The following is a 21,439-nucleotide window of genomic DNA, read 5'->3' as shown; positions in this document are numbered from 1 at the left end:
CTGAACATTGTACGACATCAATTTGAGATTGTAATGCCCCCAAAGCTGCCTTTCGCTGCTGTTCCAATCCCACAGATTGGAGGCCTTTGGCCTTTTAGCATTCTGGCCTGATTACAATCACTCTGATTAAGAACTTGGTGAGTCAGAATAGGCTGCAGAGCTGGAGAAGAGTTGAGGATGCTACAGTGCTCCGCGTTGACGGGGGTGAGGAAGTGAAAGGGCTGGCCAGTGTCATTGATGATCACTGCATTGGGCTCCCTGGAGAACAGCTAGCATTGCATGCTACCACCCAAAGATGTCACACACTGTAACCTCCTGCAAAGCCTGCTGCCTCCAAGTTCCTGAGTTTCATTTGTTTATTCTGTTAGGCTAAATTAAAAAAAAAAAAAAAAAGACTGGATAATGAAGCTGTATTAAGAGATCAAGAGATTGTCCAGGACTCACGAGGCCTCTCCCAAAAGACTATTTTTAGAAACAACTTGAAATGTTTGGCACTTCTGCACTAACTTGTGCAGTTTGTGTAGTAACAATAACAACATAAAGAAATAATAATAATAATAATAATAATAATAATAATAATAATAATATGTAATTTCCCTCTGTAATAAGTTGGAATCACTCCATATGAATTTTGAGATATTTTGTTCTGGTAACAATTGATTCTTGATTAAAAACATTCACAAGCTGTTGGCTGGCACACTATACCTGAGTGAGAATAATATTCCCATCTTGAACAGTTATGCAATATATCAAAATCACCTAATTGAAGAGGAAAAGCAAGGTAAATGACTGTAAGAATTATAGGTTCATATCAAATATGCAATTTCAAGTTCCATCTTTAGTTCTAGGCAATGACCTAATTGTGTAAATGTCCATGATCACAATGAAAAAAAACAATGACATGAAAAAAAAAAAAGATCTAAATTACCACAACCAAACTGCTTCACACACTTGAAGAAACACTTAAGACCAAATAGCTTTTGATTCAGATGGAGCCACACCTGCATGCTGGCTCCTAAATGATACATCAGTTATTATTATTCTTTTTTTTTTTTTAATTTTTAAAACCTTTGTGGTGTCGTTTTTCTTTTGCTCTTTCACTCCCTCATATCATGTCAGACCAGCCCTCTGGGCATCCTCCTGTACGAGTGTTGTGTCTGCATCGGCCTCTTCCATCAAAGAGGTCTTAGTTGGCGCTGACCGGCTCTTGTGTGTCATTTTCACTACTATAGTCTGATTTGGGCTCGTCCTCAAAATCCTCGTACATGTCCATCTCGTCCTCACCGTTGACCGGCTCGCTGTTGTTCGCCATGGTGCTGGGCTCTAGCTTCATGTTGTAGGTGCTCTGGATGACGGGAATGGATGGCTCCGGACTCGCTGAGGCACTCGAGCACTCGGATGTCATCTGAGGTGAGGGTGTTGTGGTCGCCATGGTGATGGCCCCAGGGTAGACCATACTGGCGCTGGTGGTGATGGGAAGCTGTGGCGGCTGCCTGGATGTTGGAGAAAGAGATGAAATTAAGATTTAACCACACTTCTCACTCCTGATACAAACTTGACCTTCAGAAACAACGAAAGATCCGATGGAGAGGAGGCCGAAAGTGTTGCTGAAAGGATCGAGTACTGTGAAAGGTGTCCAGATTTTTCCCGTAGCAACTCAAACGGAGATGGCTGGATTAGGGGTTTCCCACAGCAGCTTTAAGCCAGCAGCTCTGTGAAAATGATTTGGGAAAAGAGAGGTACTCCTGACAGCTCCCGTCTTGAGCTGTTCAGAAACACTACCCAGTTTATTGGTGACATAAAACCAATACGTGGTTAGTGCTGCTCTTGTCTGCTGTAGCGCTGGATGATTGATACTCCAGCCGCTGAAGCTTATGACTGACATGGGAACACCTGGAGAAGGGTTCTCCTGCTAACCACACACAGTAAATTAAAGTGTTAAGCTTCAGACTGCCGCCCTCCAGGCTTCTGTAAGTCTATACCTACAGCTTATATCCTGTAATAATGTCTGCACTTCAGGCTCCATTTGCACACTGCTATTGTCTAAAATTTTAAGAATTACAGCTATTGAAAAACACTCTTATTTTAATGTGCATGTCAGGCTCTTGTCTTAAAACCGATACAGCAGAGGTTAACTCAATGCTCGCTTTGGGAAATGGTGCTTACATTTTATTGAGAACAAGCTCTGAGGAGGCAAAACGCTACAGTCCAGTTGGTATGATTGTCTGTGTGTCATGGTGCAGACACACAGAATCTGGCGAGGATGCATCTGGACGCACTGGACCTCCTGGAGCTGCGGCTTTCGGTTGATGTCACTGCTAGGTGACGTTGCGTTGCTTGGCTTTGGCTTGTCTGTTTTGAACATAGCCATAGCCAGGTAGCAAACTTTCTAGCATTGAAGCCGAACAGTGTGCAGAAATATGATTCATATTTGATCAGCACAGGCTAGATTTGACATTCTGATCTAATTTTTGCAAGCTAGCTACTGCTGGATGGTCAACTTGTTCTTGCCTATCCTCAATGCAGCGTATGACCAGATCGCCTGCTCTCCAACGAGCATCGATCAGCCGCTGGGATCCGGTGAACAGGATCTATCGCCTTTCTAGTCTGGATCTAGTGTGTCTGCATAATCGCAGTGTTAAGGTTGTTGTATTAGTGACTGCGCACCTACCCGACAGTGAAGAACTGCCTCATCTCTTGTCGCCGTGAGCGCATCATCTGCTTGTACTCGCCAATGCGGAGTTTTTTTCCATCGATGATGCAGGTCCTCTTGGGCCGAGGCTTGTATTTGTAGTTTGGGTACTTCTCTAGGTGGAGCTTACTCAGGCGGGCCTGTTCCTCGTAGTATGGCTGCTTGTCCTGGTTTGACATAGACTTCCACCGTGAACCTACACAACACAGGAGATCCAGATTTCAGTATCACAAACAGGAGCGGAGCTGTTTAAACTGATAGCGGGCATGAGTAATTCAGTCAGTAGGGGCTTTCCTCTCAACTTTTCCGTTTCATCGACAAGACGTTACTGATACCAAAATTGGTCAGCATTGTCATTCCTGATCAATTTTCTGTGTGGAAACAGTAGACCTACACAGGTTTTCAGCATTAATGCAACTGTTTCATTATCTCTGAGTCTAAACAGTATATTGGTATGGTAGTAAAAACAAGTTTGAATGTACTTCAAATGTGTCTGTTTATTTTGGAAAGCGGTTCTTAAGCGTATTGCTGCTGTTTCCATTCTTTATTCAAATGTATCTTTTTTTCTCCATCACCTTTTCTGAACTGGCCCATTGATAGCCCTGAATATGGACATTATCTGAGGTGAGAAACACACTTCGATGTCACACAACAAGGAACAACAAGCTAGTGTAGTAAATACTGCGGCTCTGCGAAGTGTCCTACTAGGCACTGGATGACAGCACTTTTAACAGCTCTGATGTATGGACTCCAATGCTGAGGGGACAAGACCCATTTAGCCTCTGTCATTTTTCATGACAAACACTTATGGTAGTGATGGGCCGTAAATCCATCTGTATGCTGAGGTGACCCGACGCATGGTGGCCTGTGAGATAACACACCCTCTCCTCAGCCTCTCCTCCTTCCAATTTTTCTTTCCGATCAGCTGTACTTGTTTAAAAGCAATAAAGTCATATGTGAATGAACATAACATATTTCTGCTAATTCTGTTTGCCAACGCCTTGAGTGCAGATACAGGTCATAGCAATGTATTTGACAAAGTACTTAGAGTGGAAGTAGTTAAATTGTCTAGGGAGATGATACCTTTAAATATAGACTTTCATACGTTTGATTTAAAAGGTCTTACCCAAAATCTTGCTTATGTTGGAGTTGTGCATGTCAGGGAAGGCCTGGAGGATCTTGCGCCGCTCGTCCTTGGCCCACACCATGAATGCGTTCATTGGCCTTTTAATGTGGGGCTCGTTGTTGTTCCTTCCTCGGGCTTCCCTGAAGACTCGTGCCTCTGTAGATCCAGTGCCTCCTGTTGGCCAACAATAATAGGGTTGGGGTTTATCTGCAGAGCCATTTATTTCCTTGGACCCTGCAATGGCCAGAGCAGGAACAAGAAGAGAGAGCGAGGCAGGACATTGATTAAATGACGAGCCATGTTCGAACTCTCCTTCATTTACTGTCATCGCTGCTATCATCATCATGAACATTGTTTCAGATGAGTGCAGGGCCACGGACCCTCCTGGGGAGGTAGACTTTTCCACTGAGTGGAAAACCTGTCTTGACAGGCATTTTATTTTATGTGCTATAAAAGCGAACACAATGTCAGTTTAACGCTCAACAATATATTCTCAGGTCTTTCCAAAACCAGAAGAGGAAGAAGACCTTGGACTTTGGTGGCAGTTAAATATTTTGTCTGCAAGTTTTCACACGTCTCTACTCAGCCACATACATTTCAATTTGACATTCATAGTGTTTGTAAAAAGTGCAAGAATGCCAACATAAATAACAAATATGGGACTTGAGGCAGTCTCTAAAATTCATTCCTCTGCATTACTCTTTCTCTCTTTTTTTTCTTCCTTCCTTCTCGAGCATACACACACACACGCGCACACACACACAAACAAACCAGGCACACATTTGCGATGAGAGACTGTGCCGATTCTGCAAAGTGCCGTTTCTCAATCAGGGCATTCACAATCAGCATAAGAGAGTTTCTCTCAGTATTAAACTGTACATCAGGCTGATAATGATTTCTGTTTGCATGCGCATTTGCTTCCTTTTATATGTAAGATGTGAAAGAATTAAATAAAAGCAGTATGAATATTTAAACAAACAAAAACATGTTGATAAACAAGGCTTGAAAAATAAGACAAAAAAAGCCTTCCATATGCTACGATACATCTTTAATGATCTCAAATCTGGAAAAGAAAGCTTGGGATGACTCATGCATATTTCATCATCCACATGTGAAGCCTTCTCATTAGACCATTCCACTAGCAGCCTTGGCACACGTTACCTGGGGTTTGATTTCTATTATTATTTCAGTTGATAAACAAAATCAAACTCTTAATGAGTAACGGAGGGCTGTGCAGAGACATTAATTCCAAATCCGCAGGAAAAAAAACCTCGCTCTGCTCTAATCACTGAAGATGCTGCTGCACCGCTCTCAGCCTCGAGAGTTTGAGTGTCTTCACTTCTGAAAAGCGTGTCGTCTTTTCAAAAGTATTATGGGAGACAAGAAGTGAAAAGGCAATCTTTGACTGAAGGAGCACACAGCCACCTCCAGTATAATAGAGATGGAGGTGCGGAGGAAGTTTCTCCCAGTACAAAAGGCCCCGCAAATCGATTTTCACCAGCTCGTGTTTAACAGTCAAACAGACACATTTATGATCCACAGAGTCTCTCCTTCATCTGGGAGGCCAGCGAAAAAAATTGTGTTTTCCGACTGTGACTGCCCAGAGGATTCAGCTCCTATAGTCATATTGTTCAGGCCGACGGAAGTTAAGAGTCACAGTCATGTTGTTTAAGGCGTCTCATCAGAAAATCCTGGTCATGTCTTCAGCAAATATATGTAAATTACAAAAAGAAAAAAAAGGATATAAAGTACATATGAAATAAATGGAACATAAATATACTTTCAGATTGTGGGGTAATAAAAAGACGTTTTCTCATTCTTGATAACCCTAGAATAAAAATAAATATAGTACCTTCATTTATAACTATTCATAAATGTTAGTCCTACATTGTCATAATCTTATGTCACTCACTGTCAAATATTAAGTATGACCTTCAGTCAGGAAAAGTTCAATCTAAAAAACCTTTGCCAATTCTTTTACTTTAATAACATGACCTACACAGACCTACCATAAATATACAGTACATTCTTAAACACAGGTAACACGACATACTACAATAAAATATTTAAGGGGGATATTCAAGTGCTTTGTGTCAGTTTTTCAAATCCTCCTGGCATCATCTCTTGCTCTATGTGTTTGCCTCTGCCTCCTAGAAATGCTTGAGGCCCTAAAGCCATCATGAATTCAGAAATAATACACTACCTTTGCTGCCACCGAACCCCACAGTACGTTAATTTCATTTAGCATGCACTCACTGTACAGGATGAATTGATTTCACTTTGTTTGGTTTTGACAACCATGTTTATTGTGCAATGAAATGTGGTGTGGCGGAGGGCTGACAGTATCCATCAACGCGGGGCAATCTGCTGACTGCCGGGGCCAGATGAAGGTATTCATTAGCTCAGGAGCGCAGCGCTCACTCAGACACGACAGCCAGTGTCTGCGCCCCGGGATCGCTTGCTGTAATTTACGATGCCTCCCGTGCCATTACTCTATCACTGACACTGATTCAGCAATTTATATACTGGTGTGCATGCATATGGGCAGAGGTGAGCTTCTTACGGGGAGGGGGACAAAACAACTGCCTGCCATCAGCTAGTGCCACATCCATAGTTAGCCAGGAAACCAACCACGTGACTTGGTTCATTGGAGGGAAGCCAGATGAGGCATGGTTTTTTGCTCTCATGATGGCACATAGAAAAGTGCCTGTCTGCTCTGCTGTTGAAATGAACAAGTGTTACATCATCCTCTGCCGTATCGAGGCAGGTGCTGTCGCCCTGGCTGGGTAAGGAACAACGTGATAAAGGTATCAAGCTAAATCTGGCCCCCTTATCCAGCCCCTGTAATACATATGACTTAATCAGGAGCATCCTGCGCATTAGCAGCCAGCCTAAGCAAATCCCTGGAAACTGCAACATGCAATTTACTGCAACATTGTTTCTGTCTTTTTATTAAAAATCATGACACCGCTCTGACATTTTGCAAATGAGCATTAGTCATTTCTTTTTCTTTCTTTTTTTTTTTCAGGAGGTGCAGGACATTTAGGAATCAGTTAGTTAGGTGTGTGATTGTGTAAATAAACACAGATGTTTAGCAGTGACAGGGGCAGGCCCCCTGGGTGGTAACCAGTGAGGGAGCGAAACAGAGGGAGCGCTGCTTAATAGAATTTATTGTGATTCATGAGGCCCGCAGCTCAAGTGTGACAGAGCGATATGAGAATCCCCTTTTAATTTGTCTCTCCTGGAAACACTGCAGATGAGCAGCATGAATTACAGTGAGAGAGAATGATTGTGTGTGTGTGTGTGTGTGTGTGTGTGTGTGTGTGCGTGTGTGTGTGTGCGTGTGCGTGTTGGATGGGGGGTGGGGGGGGGGGGGTGGGAGTAGGCGGATATAAAAAAAAAATGGAGAAGGGAGACCGAAAAAGGGAGGAAGAAAGAACAAGTGGAGAGAAACGTAGAATGCAGTGAGGCCCAAAAGCCGATCACACCTGCGAGCTGCAGGCTCAGACTCGACCATGTACCGAGCCAGAGGGTAGCAGTGCCCCGGCCGTCCCCTCTCCCTCCCTCCCTCCCTCCCAACACCACCCCCCCTCTCTCCTCCTTACTCATCTTTGTTCTGCGGGCAGACACATAATGTCACCCAGGAATCCGCTCAAGAGGATGAGCCTCAGTGAGCAAGCAACAATCACGCAAACCTGCCAAGCCCTCCCTGTTGGGATCAAATCTAACACCTCTGACTGAAGGCATTTACCGCTGACAATAGAGCCTCTCCCTCAGAGCAGGATCAGGCTAGATTAATGCGTATGGACAGACAGGACACGGCACTCAGTGGCCCCCGTTTGAGCCCGGGCCCCATAGCACGCTAATTAAAGCATTACAAATTACAAGTGATATAAGCCATATTATAACATGTCAATCTTTTTTTCTCTTCTTCTGTGGTTAGGACGATTTGAGTGTTTTGTCGAGCACTTGTGTGTGTGTGTGTGTTAGAGTGAGTGTGAGCACGTGTGATCTTGGGAACAAACAGCGGACCTGTTTCAACACGCAGGCTGCGGCTTTTACTTTTGTTTTCTCGTTCCCCCTCTCATATGCATTTAGCCTAAAAGCAGAGTCTGATCTTTCACAACGCGCCAGCAAAGGAGACGCAGAAACAAACACGGATTTCTCCCACAGGACGGTGAACTCAAATTAACCAAACTTTTTTTTCCTCCTGACCGCATTGACCTATTCAGCTATTGTTGTTGTGACTTGATAAATCATTTCGTCTGAGCCTCCTCATCTGAGCTTTCCTTCTCAGAAGCGCTCCTCGGCAATAAAAGCCGCGGCTTGATTCCCACGGCCTCACAGCGGAAGGAAAAAACAACAACAAAAAACCTCTTCAAACAATCAACTCGTATAAGACTTCATAACAGCTCCGGGCTACCGATGTAAAGAAACCCATCGCCCAATGATCTGTAACAACAATGCAACACTACTGTTCTTCTCATCCTATTCCACGAGGACGCCGTTAGAGACGCGCTGCTCGGCTAAAGCCTTGTCTTTTCTCACTCTGCGGTTGATATCATCACACTGGGCGTTTTAGATTAATTCTGTTTCCTGCCTCCACACATCTCTCAACAACCCCTTTGTTCTCCGCGGACCCTCAGTGATGGGGTGGGGGGGGGGCGGTGGTTTAGACAAACACACAACCTCAGCTACACAGCAACTCCATACTGCCACATGTGAATGAACAAAGGAGGCTGGCTCAGCTGTGGCCCTTTGTGGTATTTGGTAATGTTTTCATCGGAGCTTAAAAAGGGCTAATGAATTTGGGTTTTGTGCATGTGGCTCGTGGCTTTGTAAAAAAAATGAAGGAAATCCTATCTATTTCCATTCCTCGGCCACATTTTCCCCTTCCAAGTCGTTAGGACTCTGGTTGCTGCATGCTTCGTAAATATTAGCTCAAGCAACCTAAAGCTTTCTGCGAGTCGCCGTGATGACAGAAGTACCGCTGTACACTGGGGTCTGCTCAATGTGGCCGCTCTGTTCTGGAGACGGAGCTGCCACACATTAAAGGGCTTTCACACCCTATGTAACGGTCGGGAGGTACACCCAGTAATTTTCCTTTTCAGGAAACAACCGAAGCATAGGCAGCGTGTGTTACATTTATGACTTACGTTACGAATTTCTGTACACTGTTAGCATTGATTTGGCAGATTTGCTGGTTCAAAACACATCCAGATGTCTCGGTTAAATCTGGTTTAAGTTCATTTGAAAAATGATGTGTTGGTGAAATGTAACTGTTGTTTGGGGAAGAATTAAAATTCCTGTATTTTAATGTAAAACAGATCCTTCATACATGTTGTCAACTGCAATGTGTAAGCTTCACACAAAACCAAACTTCAATCAACTTCGGTCCGCTTTTGTGAGTTTTCCATGGGAATCAGCAGATATTAAAGAGGTTATTAAAGAGAGCACACATAAGCTACACCGAAACGGAAACTCTGTGTTCCTATATATCAAGGTATGCAAGGGAGCTGAGCCTCGGTTGGTTCAGGGGAGTAGAAAATCCCCACAACAAGGATTTCAAAAGTAAACATGTCCTCATAAGAGTAAACACTTTGTGGTTTACTGCTTCACATCACTCAAGCATATGTGTTTTCCTCTCGGTGAAGCTGAAAGAGACAGACAGATATATTTGTAGTGAAGGAGAAGAAATGGTAACTGTGTGTTTTGAGTTATGTGTACTGCCCCGGCTCCCAGCCGTTTCCCCCTGGGAAGAGGACCTCTCCTCTCCTCTAACCTCTGCTTGCTCATAATCCACAGCCCACTGGGAACACTGATGTGAGGCGTCTGGCGCAAGCCTTTCCCTCGGCCCCGTGCAGGACTTAAAAGGACACAACTGCCCTGGTGTGCGCTCTGTTTTGGTCCTGACTCCACAGTAGCCGCAGAGGGAAGGTTCCCACTGGGAGAATCAGCAAGGGAAGCACATCTGTCCGAGGAGTCAGACGGGTGGGGATGGGATCTGCTGCTGTGGCTATCATGGGAAACATGTCAATGACTCCACTAAATACACCTCTAAGTCAGATCCTCAGGATTGGGTGTGATGTGAAAGTGGATGTGATTGAAAAGAATTTCGCTTTGGAGTTGGTAAACAAATATTTTTCTGGGAAGTAAGAAAACATATTTAAAAGTCTATGTGAACCAATTACGCTGTAGCATTTCTTGCTGAAACTGATGGGAAACGTGTCTGAGATGCTATTTAAAGATGTTGATGGGTTACATTGTCCTGAGAAATATCTATCCTTCTGCCCTGAGACTTCTTGAGGCATCAAAGATGAGTCAGAACCCCTTTCCCCTTTGCTCTGGCTCTGAAGTGCCATGGAAACTGCCACAAATATTTATGTTGGACAAACATTAGCGCACCGAGGTGCTCCTTGCTCCTGTGTAGGAGCCAGCGCCACAAAGGGAGATGACGCTTTGTCACACTGGTGCAACCCGAATTTACACCCCTGTGCCCAGGACCTCAAACAAGCACAACAGCAACAGGAGCCGAGCTTGGAAAAGAGCCAGCTTTGTCCTCAGGCACCCTTGTCCTCCGCTCACCTACCTGTGAAAACCTTGGAGCCACGGCTCATTTCAAACGGCATTCACCCCAACCCCCACATCTCCTTACACACACGCACGTTTCTGCACACACCCTTACAAACCAGTCTACAGTCTCACACCGAGGCACATGCAGTAGCAGGCTTTGTCAGCCATCAAAACTCTGTTTGCTCCCAAAGTATGGAATAGAAAGTCTAGAGAGTAGAGCTAATAAACATCATTCACATAGAATTAACTGCCACATTAATGGGCTTTTAGGGAATGTGTGTGCAGCAAGGAAACAAAATAATCTGATCAATTATAATCATGCTAAAGACATAAATTGAAACCCAAATATGGCCTTACCATCTAGGTCCTCAGGCCTGGTCAGGTCAATAACTCTGTGGCCGATCTTTCCTTCCTCACCCAGCTTGCCGAGGTGGTGCCCGAGGCTCTCAAAGTGCGCCCTCTCCTACAGGGGAAATACAAACAGTCAGGAACACGAACAGGCACATATACACAGGTTTTTACAGTGATAGAATTGTAAAAATAACCCCATCAGGAATCTAAAATTTTGAAAAGAAAAAAAGTGTCTTTGATAAATGGGGGTTCTTTTGAAGAGCTGCTCTTTTGACATGAGCTAGATGTAGCTTTTTCCTCTCTCATCTCTCTATTCAGCCGCTGTTATAATGGATGACAGGAGGCAGAGAGACAGTGAGGGCCAGGGGTGCTGTAAATAGATTTACAGAAGGATACTTTGTGATCCTGAGCACACAATGGGGCCGTGGCCCTCTTTGCAGTGCTCAGATTTTCCTCTGTAATCTTCTCCTTACATCCTCTCTTGCAGTCTACAGCGCCCAGAGCTCAGCGCCCATCATTTATTCAGAGTTCATGCTTTGGAGAACACACCGTGTTTTCCCGTTTGTCATGTCGCTTTGTGCTCAGATTAAACTTGGCATCATGTTGTACTTGACGCACAATGAAACCCTGTCATTCAGCGCTCCGTGACAATATTAAATGTCATGTCCGTGTGCATTTACAGAATAAAATAACAGCTTTCGGGGGGCCTCTGAATAGTTGCTGCACATTACACTTAATGTATTATGCAAGGGGAGAGTGCCGACTGCTGCTGGCTCCATTGTTGAATGACCTACTTCCTCAGTGAATACACAGGGCATTAGCAAAGGGCTGTCTTCCTCTCTAAAGACTCAACTAGGAGATGGACACTTTGACTCTGCATGATACAAATAATCCCCCCCCCCCCTCCCAGATTTCGCCTGGATGACACTAAAAGGCATGTTGCCACCATTCAGAAAAAAAAGCATTTGTTTTACTCCCAGGATGAGCATTCAATCTCTGCCAAAGATGTACTGTCTGCGCTGACCTCTGCCTCTTCCTTTCTTTAAACATGCCTATCACACGCAGTCTGAACAGACACTCAGGTAGCGTCCCCACACAATACTAACAGCTCCCCTGCCACACAGACCGACACCGACAACCACATGAATCTTTTAGCCGCCCTCTTTGTGATGCATTGTACCGTTTTGCTGTTTCCTCACTTTTCCCCCTCAGGGAAGTTCTGTTTCCCACTATAAAAAAAACCCAAAAAAACTATTGTAAGTGAATATATTATTCCTTACAGCTGAATCGTTCCTGACATATGCAATCGTGTGGGCGACCATCAGTAATTACACAGCGTTCAGAACATTGACTTCTGAACGTTATCTGTCTACACTTTTTTTTCCCTTTTGTATAACCTTATCTTACTTGAAGTGAAAAAAGATGACAAGATGAAGAATGAAGACAGTTCAAGTCCTTTTGAGGCCTTTCACAGAATTTTGATTTTCCCTGTGCTTTTATTAATTCAAGAACTATTCCTCAAAAGAAAGGACTGTGAGAGAGAGAGACAGAAAGAGCACTGCAATTTCCCATCATACTTGAAGGAGCAGTCATTATTTATGGCCAGCTGAGTGATTCTGATATACAATTAACCACTACCTGCTTATGGCCTGTGATTAGAGCCTGTCCATCTGACGGCCCCTTTGCTTACTTAAGTGTTTTGTAATTATGACATATGTGGTGGTCCCTGCTGGGCAAGAGAACGCTTTGTAAAGAGAAGATGGAGTGCGGGGCCTTCCTCCGTGTCACATTCGGCGTTAAGCAACACATGCGCGAGCGAGCAGGCACGCACGCGCACACAGAGCTGTATTCATCACCCAGCCACGTTATTGCTCTTAATGAAAGAAGCTAGCAGCCCGATGACAAAGTGACTGATGTGCGATTAGCTGGATGGGCAACAGTGCAGCTTCAGATGCTACTTGGACAAGTCCACTAGGAAGACACAGCGTTCACGGGTACTGTACGTCTGTAATAAAGTAGTCATCTCGTCCCTCTTCTGCGCTCCGCCGGTCCCTCCTGATCAATCAAGTCCTTTTATAAACTCATGATCATTAAGCATCATGTTGGGCTGAGAAGGAGGGACAACCGGGGCCATCCATCAATGGATTTCATTAATAACTAGCTCAGTGTTGAACTTCTTTCTCCGTTGCACAAAGTCATATGATTAGTGAGCATCAGCACATTAGACAGCCGGGACGAACACTGAATGAAGCTCTTGTTTGAAGGAAGTAGCTTCACTTCATTTGACGTAAAAAAGGGCTTCTTGTGTTCATGCAGAAAACATGTACAAGCCAGCATTTTTACATACTTGATATAGAGAGGTAGTTACATTAAGGACCCTTTCCCTTGCTTGTGTTAGCTGCACTAATTAATATCAGACTATCTGAGCAATACGGTACCACAAATTTTCATAAAATTTTATATACTGAGCTTAATATACTTATTGGTTATAAGTTTGGTGATTTATATCCGCGAATTAGAATTACGGTTGAAATTAGGGCCATAAATTATCGGCACAGCATCGGGGGGGGGGGGGGTTTGTTTTAAGGCTTGAAAATATTCAGTGAACTAATGCTTCTTTACTGCCCACGCATCAAGTGCTGTGATAAATTAATGGCACTTTTATTATTTTATAGTGTCATTAAATTTTTACTGATCACTCTGACACAGAGAAGTAGCAAAGGACATGCAGTATCTTGGGAAGCTGGCCATCCTGCCAGGAAAAAGAGAGGGAGTGTACAGCTGATATATATATATAAATAAATAAAAAAAGAAAAGGTGTTTGTAAAAGAACAAGGGAGTGATCAAAGACACAAAGAGGACAGAAACTGGTGCAGCTGTGAGGAGGTAAAGATAAAGAGGCAGGAAACAAAAGATGTAACAGTACACATTATTTCCCTCCCGCTCTGACCACGACCGCTGGCAAGCAACCGGCCCCTCCCTCAAATGACTTCAACATGCAGCTCTCCATCACCACAACTAAAATTATAGCGACGCACTCTGAGCTGTAGTGGAAAACTGCCACCCACAATAATCTCATCTGCCCTGCCCGAGCAGTCTTTTGTCTCTAAAGTTTGGTAACGGATGTGTTTTGTTCGGCGGCACATGGCTCTCCCTGTGAAGTCACGAGCCAGTCCGGCGGAGTCGTGAGTCACGGAGGAAGAGAGAAGAGTAGAAAAAGAGGGAGAGATAGCGGAGTCTGTTCAACTTCTTGGGCGAGGGAACCCAAAAGAGCCCTTGTCAGTGCTGTAAAGAGAGCTTTAATCTGGCTGGCCACAGAACATGTGCCGGAGGCCTGCTGCTCTGCCCACAGGGTGTATTCTGGGTAGAGGCGGGTGGCGTACGGCCCTGTGCATTGTGCCTTCTCCTGCCCTATATTTAGGCAACACATTGCCAATCCTAACACTCCTTCCCTCTACCCTTTGTAAATAGCTCCAGGCTATAGCCAAAGCCATATGGCCCCGAGATTGTTAAAATAAAGATGAAAGAAAAGTAAAAAGGAGAGTCAGGTAGACTTTGGTGCAGATCAGCGTGCTGCTCTTCTTTTTTTTTTTTTTTGTTGTCTCAAACTGTCTCAAGATAAATGATTAATTCAATACAATAAGGAATTGATGTACTCCTGATCACATCACATTAGATCTGTGTTTTTTGACTGCGCTTCTCCTTTCTCAAGAGGTTTGACTTTACCTGACACTAATGATGACAAAGAAGTTTAGGCATGCTTATTTCTGTACGTTGCTTACACCACAAAGAAAAGAGACGAAACTAGGCCATATTGCATGTTATTTTATCAGACTTACTATGTCCAACACATTCTGCTTTTAATTATCAAAATCTGATGAACGTTTAAAGGTTCAATATGTATACATTTTAGCTGAAAACATTTGAGAATGTACTTCAAATATCAACATAACTTGAAGAAATAACAGTTGGCGTTGGCATCCACCTGTCCTGGTACTCATAGCTTCCAGTTTGGACTTCTCGCTACAAAGCTAACTGAGCTTACTGGCTAACGGTAGCTACAGTTAACAGCTGCCTTTTCTGGTGATGTGCTGCCCCTGTTTGTTTTGAGTATGAACCTGACCAGACATATTGCACCTTTAAAGACTGAGGCTGAACGATATGCCCAAAAAAATCCAAATGTGATTATTTTGATAGATAATGCGATTGCAATATTTTTGCTTGGGTCTGTACCTAACAATCATGTTTCCCTATGTCTGGAGAATCTGATCTGTATGCAATTTTGATAATACATCGATTTAATCATGCAGCCGTTATCAAATAATTATTAATTTGTCATTAGTAACAATTAACCAAATTTTGCTTTTTATAACAAAATGACTCCATGTGTAAAAAGGAATAAGGTAAACCAGATGACACAGTCGCAGATTAAGTTGGCATGGTTGCTTGCCAAAACATTTTGACATCAGTACAACTGTTTGAAGAGAAAATTGCTTCATTTCATTTCAGGCAGCTGGCAGGCATGACGCCTGTTATTACTTCCAAAAATTACCAGTTGCCAACTTAAAGTCACATAATAGTCTGGTTAGTTATTGGCCATATATTTACGTACTGTATGACATGTTTAGCCCCTCCTGTGAAATCTGACATCAGTAACTGCTCGACCCTCCAACATCTCTCAGCTATCGGTAGAATCTCAACCGCGTTTCCTTCATGGTGGAAAGTGTATGATTGCAATTATCATTGGAAACTTTAACAGCTGCGGGACCCCAAATAGCCACTTATGTTTGATAATGTGCTGAACTGGCTCTGGTTATATCACACACCTGGTTTGTGGCAAGTTGAAGGCAGTAGCTCCCTGACCACAATACAGGGCTTTGTGTATCAAGTGTCAGTCATCATCTGTGGCCCTCGAAGTCTTCTCTCCGAGGGTCCCAGACTAAACCCCCTCAACAATCTGCCCCGGCCCCGATGGAGACAAAGCCCGCACTTTAACATGGCTGCAGTGCCTCACAGCTCAGCGCCTCATCTGTTTTGTATTTTTATTGTAACCAGTTGCAGTGTTATTTATAGAGTCTGCAGCTTTCCAGTAGTTTTTGCTAGTTTTGAACCATTTAAATGTTAAGTACATCCAGCCATGCGGTGAACCCGCAGCTCCTTTCATGCAGACTGTTGCTCTCTTTTTACCCAGAGCTCTCCCTTTTTGCTAAGGCTAATGCAGGCAGCAGCAGAATCAACAGTAGCAGCCACAAAAGGCTGGCATCTGTTCTATAGTAGTCGTCCTGAACATCACACAGAGCAGAGATGGCCAGCTATTCCAGTCCCATTTGTACTGCCAGGGCATCACCTCATTTGTTTGAAACAGAGGGAGGAAAGGCCTTTAATTAAATTAAGGAGCTTAAACTATGGTTAAAAAAAAGAGAAAAAAAAAGCGAGGTAACCCTACTCTGGGCTTTGAGCCAATTTAATGTTTATTGTTTGCTTTTAATAAAAGGATATGCTTTCATTATTCAAGATAGGTTGTTTTTTTGTTGGAGGGAAAAAAGTCAAACCCACAAAATCTGACCCTTTTGTGACAAAGTTAAAATGTGCATTTAGTCTAAAGAATTGGTTTTCTTTTACTGTTGGTTAATGTTGGTGTCCACTTTGAGGCCTTTTAAAGAACATTTTTACTGCATTCTACAAATATTACACTTTTGCAATATTATTACCAGACTCAGATGTGCTAAAATGTATAATACATAACCATTTCAGCACTGGGACACACTTCTGACATAGCATTCAGTTATTATGTTATGTTCTTCTCCACTCCACTGCTGAGATCATTTGTGTTGACATCATGTACTTTTATGGGTTTCCAGTCCTCAATGATCCAGAACTGTTCACTGGGTCCTCCAGGGACTGTTAAGTTGGGCTGAAATCTTATCAAACCCTCCAGGATGCAAACTGCGGGATATTACTGCAGCGTTACACAAAAAAATAGAAACTCTTTCACATATGGACAAAACCTCAAGACTTGTTGGACACAAAAACAATTATGTGTCTACTGCAACAATACCAGAGACTATAAATGGTCCTTCGTGGCCTATTCTTTTCCTTGTCCTTTGTTGTGTGTGCCTTGTGGTGAGTGCGGTATCACAGGTCTTTGCTCGCGGGGCCAGCAGCATTTCTGCAGCGGGCCAGAAATTCACCATGTAAAATGACAACTGTAGAAAATAATGGAGCCACCACCGCCAAACGACCCTAGCAAGATGCAGTGTTGATGTCTTTCTGGGGAAGAGGCGAGACAGAGCAAAAGACCTGACCTGGGAAAGGAGCCCGTACACACACACCCACTCACACACATATTATCCAGAGTCATACATTATTTTTATTCTTCTGGCAAACATGAACAATTGGACAAAGCATTAATGTAAGCAATCTTCACAATAGCACTTGCTGGCTACAGCCAGTGTCTGGGAGCGGAGCATAATCTAATTTGGATGGGCAAACCCTTGTATGCCAAGGATTTACATTGCAGCCAAAACGCCTTGGTTTGCAATTTCCAAGACAGCAGTCGAAAAGGAGCAGAAAATTGCTTCCAGGGCTGCAGACCAGACAAGATTATATTCAAAGTCTTTGTGAGGGCTTTGCCTGAATAGAGCCCTGGCATCACACACACACACATGCATGAACATGTATGCACACACACACACACACACAAAAAAAAAAATCACACACACTCACAGAGGGGACCGGTATAGCCACTAGAACCAATAGGTTAGGAGTCTGGATTTTGTGGAGCACCAGTGTAAGCTCCATTTGAATATTTACAGGATGAGCTTTGGGACACGGGAAATGGACAATTGTAGTCATCAATACTGAAGAGAGGAGGTGTTGCGGGGCAGAAAAGGGCAGTTCAATAGGTTAATACACTGGCCTTTCACCTTTTGATTCCAGTTAGGGACATGTCAGCAGAGGAATATATTTTATCTTGCACAACCTCCTGAGCATCAATCGGAACTAAAGTAAGAGATATTGATGCATCAGTGGAGAAATCTGTCATACCTGATTATACAGAGTTCAGCATCAGTGGCACAGGCCCAGTAACCTGCAGTTCTCCAGGTGACTTGTCAGCCAGCAGCACAAAATGTGGTAAGACCATATCTTTTCTGCTCTCTTCGGCCTATGGAATACTTTTGTGAAAAGACAACAGTTTGCTGAGGCTGAAAGTTGAATTAACACTATTATTTGACAGCAGTTTCTGAGTAGGAGGAATTAAGGTGCTCATTTACAGTCAATTTGCAGCTTACAGACGAGTAGTGCTGCAACGATTATTCAAATAATCAGTTTGTTGCCAGCTATTAAATTAATCTCTGATTCCAGCATCTTAAATGTAAATATGTTCTAGTTTCTTTACTTTTCTATGAGAGCAGACTACATATCTTTGGCTGGTGGACAAAACAAATCACCTGAGGATGCCGGCTTGAGCTTTGGAAAACAATGATTGACACTACTTGATTATAATTATAATTATAATAGTTATATAGTTATAAGCTATATTAAGCAGTTGATCTTTGAGATATTTGAACATCAATTATGGCCTTTGCTTTGTTGTTACAGTAAGCTTGTATTAGAAAACCATTTGAGATGACACAGTGTGTGAACACAATGAGGATTAAAAAGTGGCAAATCTATTTCGTTAATTTTCAAAAATATTTTTTTCTTTTTCTGTGTTCCGAGCAATTCAAATTAATATGTTACATTGTTTGGGTTTTCCCCCGAAACAGTATATATCAACATGATTATTTAAAGTATTTTAAAACACTACATCTCTGATCTGCTGGCGGTATGTTCCAACAGGCCATAAATGTTGATGACTTGAAGACCGACTCTCTGCTTGCACCATCTGAGTGAAAACATTCAGACACAGATACTTGATATTTATTCACCCGTGACCCTGAAAAACAGCCCCATCCTGATATAGCTGCAGTGCATAATAGAAGGAAACAATTTGAATGGTTTTCAAATGGATTCAGATGTACTGTATTCGGCTGTAGGCACACACTAGGTAAAAGCTTCCACTGCAGAGATAGTAAATAATGGAACAAAGTAATTGCCCTCTGCAGACAATAATACCTTTGGATAAATATTTCAAAAAGGTAAATTGCAGAGGGGTTGTAAAAAGGTTTTATTGTACTGATGGGATATAGTAAAAACAGACAAATAAAAAGACAAGTAAGAAAAATCCGCTCCTGTAAAGCATGAATATTTTACGTGTCCTCAGGTTAAAGGCTTGTATAGAGTACGGAGAGTGTGGTCTACAACATGTTCTCCTAGGTCAGTGGCCAGGGAGAGAGAGAGAGAGAGAGAAGAGAGAGATTCACAGTGATAAAGGTTAGGGAGGAATGCATTGTACTGTTCGGACACACTTTGTGTGAAAAGATGAATTGATCCATCTGTAAGCAGCACTTAGACCCACTCCTCTGCCCGGTCATTACAGTGGGATAAATCAATATTTAATATCCCCTCTAACAGCCACACTGGATGATCTTAACCTCTCCTTAATCCCATTTATGTTACCTTTCCAGAATCTTCTTCATGTAAGCTCTCACTATGATAAACTTCCAAACAAGAGACTGGGCGGGTGTGGCGGGGGGGTGCGGGGGTGGGGGAGGGGGGAGCTATTAAAGACCACACCGTATTTATGTCAGGTGAGGCGCTTTGGTGAAATATTAATATTCTGAAACTGACCAAAGTGAAAGCTTTTATCTAGGGCGTTCAAACCTTTCTAGTTCGTTGGCTTGTATCAGCAAAAGGCTTTCTCTCTCTCTCTCTCTCTCTCTCTCTCTCTCTCTCTCTCTCTCTCTCTCTCTCTCTCCTTCCCCTCTCATTTTCACCGCTGAATTACAGCCCACTGTTCTTTATTGCCGCCGAAGGGATGAAGATGATGGGGCGATTCTTTTAGCTGACTTGATAAAGCGTGCCTCTCATTTCACACCGTCTAATAGGGCCAGTGTCACGGAAACTAAGAGGTGACGATATCTCACTGTGATTTGCGCGAGGCAGGGAGTCAGGCGCGGGCTCGGTTTAGGTGTCATTCAATGAGGCAATAAATGATGTTGTAATGAAAACAGAGGCGTATTACCTGAGGGGACGCTTTCAATTATCCATATTAGTGGGAAACGCACACACAAAAGGCATGTGTTTATTACTTAAATGACTTCGAACGCAATCTTTGATGCATCTTTTTGTGTATTTCAGGTTGGGCGAAATGGCCCTAAAATAATGTCTGATATATTCAGGCTATACTGCGACTCACGATTTGACATTTATTCTTTAAAAGCGCTGCATAAATGCTCAGAATGGGCAACATAATCAAATATTGGAATATTTTTGTCTATGTGTAGGGATGTCTATGAACACAGCTTGGGTAAATAATCAGCTGTTATGTGAACACAATGACTAAACTAAGTGGAACAGTCTGGTAAGTTCAGAGGGTGACATCACTCTACTGTAAATCAGCCTTAAAACCAGGAAAATACAACACTAATGCTGTATCACTTTATATGAAATCTAAGAAGATATACATTCTCGTACTACAATAACAATATCATATCAATAAATTGCCCAACAGTATTTCAATTTATGACCTTTATATTGCTAAGTCTAATAATGCACTTGCCCCGTACACACTCACATTCTTTCTTTCTTTCTTTCTTTTTTTTTTCTTTCTTTCGTTCTTTCGTTCGTTCTTTCTTTCTTTCTTTCTTTCTTTCTTTCTTTCTTTCTTTCTTTCTTTCTTTCTGTTTCTCTCTGCTTTCTTAAAACCACACTCCACTCAGATGGCAATCGCAGACAAAAGGTAGATTACAGGTGACGAGTGACTGACTATTTCAAGCAGAACATCCCGACACAAAAGAAAGGCATTCCTCTACTCTGACATGACCGCTCTCAAATAGTTGTGTCACAAAATTCGGGGGAAACAAAAACTAAACCCGACAAAGACTAAGCAGGGAGGAAGAAAAAGGCGTTAAGCTCTAGCTGCTGAGGACAATGTAGCTGTAGGTGTGTGCTAACTGGGGAAAATGCCTCCTTACGAGCATTGTTCAGTTACAGACTTTCATGTCGTGGCACATTCGGCTGCTCGGTTGACCACGGGCTCACCTTGGTTGGGAGGTAGGGAGGCAGCTGGATCAGCTCCTGTGACTAAGACTGAAAAAGGGTGTTTGCATACCGTGTAGTAACTTGACAAAGAAAGCCAAAACCGGCAAAACAAACTTTCAATTCTGCAAGATTAAGTGCCTGTTTTCATGGTGCAATTTTTTTCCTAACAAAAATAATGGTATGGATTGATGGATTGATTGTTCTAAAGATGTTCTGCCTCCGTCCTCTCGGAGGGCAGCAGCAGTTTATTTGCTTCACTTCAGTTAAGAGCATAGTTGATTGCCACCTGCATAGACAGTGATCTCTTCCAAACACCAAATTAGAGGGAAATCAAAATAGATATTCATTGACTTTTTTACATATACATTGACCTAGTTGAGGCTGTTGGTTGAAAGTGTCAGGTGCTGAAATATTAATGAGCATCGCTCCCAGTTCCTGCCTGCTCCTCACAGCCAACTGGCAACATGGCATCAAGCTGAAGAGCGGAGGACAGCTTTTTTCTCTCCTTGATTGACTCATCGATTGAAGATATTTTTAAAGGGAATCCCTGG

The 21,439-nt window shown here is 43.0% G+C and overlaps 1 protein-coding gene across 2 annotated transcripts in view; it reads right to left on the bottom strand.

Annotated features, from left to right (window-relative positions):
• Nucleotides 1-625: 625 nt before the first annotated feature.
• Nucleotides 626-21,439, bottom strand: part of sox6 (SRY-box transcription factor 6) — a 134,504-nt gene continuing 113,690 nt past the window's right edge. The window contains exons 14-17 of one of the 2 annotated variants that reach the window (XM_037094228.1): nucleotides 10,749-10,854; nucleotides 3,819-4,052; nucleotides 2,672-2,888; nucleotides 626-1,493 (exon numbers count right to left, since the gene is read on the bottom strand). In XM_037094228.1, the coding sequence (XP_036950123.1) occupies nucleotides 1,187-1,493; nucleotides 2,672-2,888; nucleotides 3,819-4,052; nucleotides 10,749-10,854 (864 nt within the window). In that variant the 3' untranslated portion in view covers nucleotides 626-1,186. The remainder of the gene's footprint in view (nucleotides 1,494-2,671; nucleotides 2,889-3,818; nucleotides 4,053-10,748; nucleotides 10,855-21,439) is intronic. The other variant, XM_037094229.1, reaches the window with a different exon arrangement.

Source organism: Acanthopagrus latus, chromosome 4, assembly GCF_904848185.1.
Source record: "Acanthopagrus latus isolate v.2019 chromosome 4, fAcaLat1.1, whole genome shotgun sequence".
NCBI classification, from domain to species: Eukaryota; Metazoa; Chordata; class Actinopteri; order Spariformes; family Sparidae; genus Acanthopagrus; species Acanthopagrus latus.
The sequence above is the reverse complement of the archived record's forward strand: the minus strand, read 5'-3'. Positions and strand labels throughout refer to the sequence as shown.